Source organism: Pteropus vampyrus, unplaced genomic scaffold, assembly GCF_000151845.1.
Source record: "Pteropus vampyrus isolate Shadow unplaced genomic scaffold, Pvam_2.0 Scaffold116, whole genome shotgun sequence".
NCBI lineage: Eukaryota > Metazoa > Chordata > Mammalia > Chiroptera > Pteropodidae > Pteropus > Pteropus vampyrus.
Genome location: NW_011888897.1, coordinates 3,051 through 4,685, shown reverse-complemented (window position 1 = coordinate 4,685; position 1,635 = coordinate 3,051). Strand labels below are relative to the sequence as shown.

At 33.4% G+C, this 1,635-nt stretch overlaps 1 protein-coding gene across 1 annotated transcript in view; it reads left to right on the top strand.

The window, feature by feature from the left end:
- Positions 1-1,635, top strand: part of LOC105296007 (natural killer cells antigen CD94-like) — a gene marked incomplete at its 3' end in the record, with an annotated part of 5,964 nt that overhangs the window by 2,067 nt on the left and 2,262 nt on the right. The window contains exons 2-3 of the mRNA XM_011365929.1: positions 561-653; positions 799-861. Of these exons, the coding sequence (XP_011364231.1) occupies positions 561-653; positions 799-861 (156 nt within the window). The remainder of the gene's footprint in view (positions 1-560; positions 654-798; positions 862-1,635) is intronic.

Here is a 1,635-nt window from a genome sequence, read left to right as displayed (position 1 = left end):
GTGGTATTATTGTGACAATGATAGAATATGTTAAACAAAGACTGAAGGTCTAGACAAACTTTCCTTTGATTTCTGACTTGGGTGTTTACTAGCTTTGATACTTGGACAAAATAACATTATCGATGGATTCTAAATTTTATCATCTGCCTGCTGGGAATCATACAAGTCTCTTGTGATTTTTGTTGAGAAAATAAAAGTGAATGTCTGTTATGTAAGCCCATAAAACAGAACTTGGTGCCGAATCATCTCTTCTTGCTCCAGATCTCTGAGCTTCTTTGCCAAATTAAAATATAAATGTTAAATCCACTTTGCTGAGACGGATGTAGTTAAGAAGACAGTAATGAATGATCTCACTGAAGAGTAAAGTATATCTCATAAGAATTTTGGTATTTGGTTGAGTTCTGAACGGAGCAGCTTCACTTTCTAATGTTATATTGGGAAGATGATTGGGTTGTCAAAGCAAAGAAATTTTGGATTTTCTCTCAATCATTTCTGCTTTTAAAAAGTTCAGCTCTAGTGTTTGTTGTTTAATTCATTCCCCGACCTCTCCTGCTCTACAGGTTTTCAGACCACCCCGTGGAGGTTGATTTCTGGCATCTTAGGAGTAATGTGCCTTGTGTTGATGGTTACTTTGAGAATGTTGCTGAACAATGGTAAGTGTTTCTAGGCAAGCCTATATAAAGAGGATAACTGTGATGAAATTGTTTAACATAAAAGGCTTCATTTCCAGATTTACAAATATTTTGTTATTTGATAAACCTGTATCTAATTAAGTAAATTTCTAATCGTTTCTTATAGTATTTACTAAACCAAGTATTCAGCTAACACCGTCTCCAGGACCCACCTTAGAACCCCAGAAAGGTAGGTTTCATGCTTTGGAAAACCTTAGTGTCAGTGAAAGATGAGATAGAGTTTCTTGTTTCCTTCACACAGAAGCATGATGCAATGAAACAAAGAGTAATGTGACTTTACCTACTAAACGTAGGGTAGTCTCATTTCATTTTTCTGTGATGCACGAATTATTAAATTACATTGAATGTGCTTCTCATGTATTTAAGGCTTAAGATAAATATTAGCTTGGAAGGACATAATTGTCCTGCTCATGATTAAGTAGCAAATCATAAATTATAGTAAACATTACAGCTAATCTTCATTACCTGCTTGTGATTGCTCATAATGCATACTTTCATATCTCTTTAACTTTGCTTCTATTTATTTTATGACTCAGAATATAGTGCAGAGATTTCTCCAATTTTAAACTTACATGCTATAAGCCAGCTTGGAGTCCAATCTTCATGCATCTTTTCCCAAATAGCACTATATTTATATTTTTCTTTTTAGCATTTTTCTCAGCACTTTTGAGATATAATTGACTTAAATACTGTGTTAGTTTAATGTGTAAAGTATGTTGATTCAATACATTAATATTGCAATGTGATTACTGCTGTAACTTTAGCTAATACCTCCATCATGTCCCATAATCACCTTTTTTTTTTTTTTGAGGTGAGATCAGTTAAGATTTACACTTTTAGCAAATGGCAAGTATGTAATATTGTTAACTATAATCACAATGCTATGTATAGGTCGTTGGAACTTATTCATCTTCTACTGGAAGTGTGTACCCTTTGATCAATA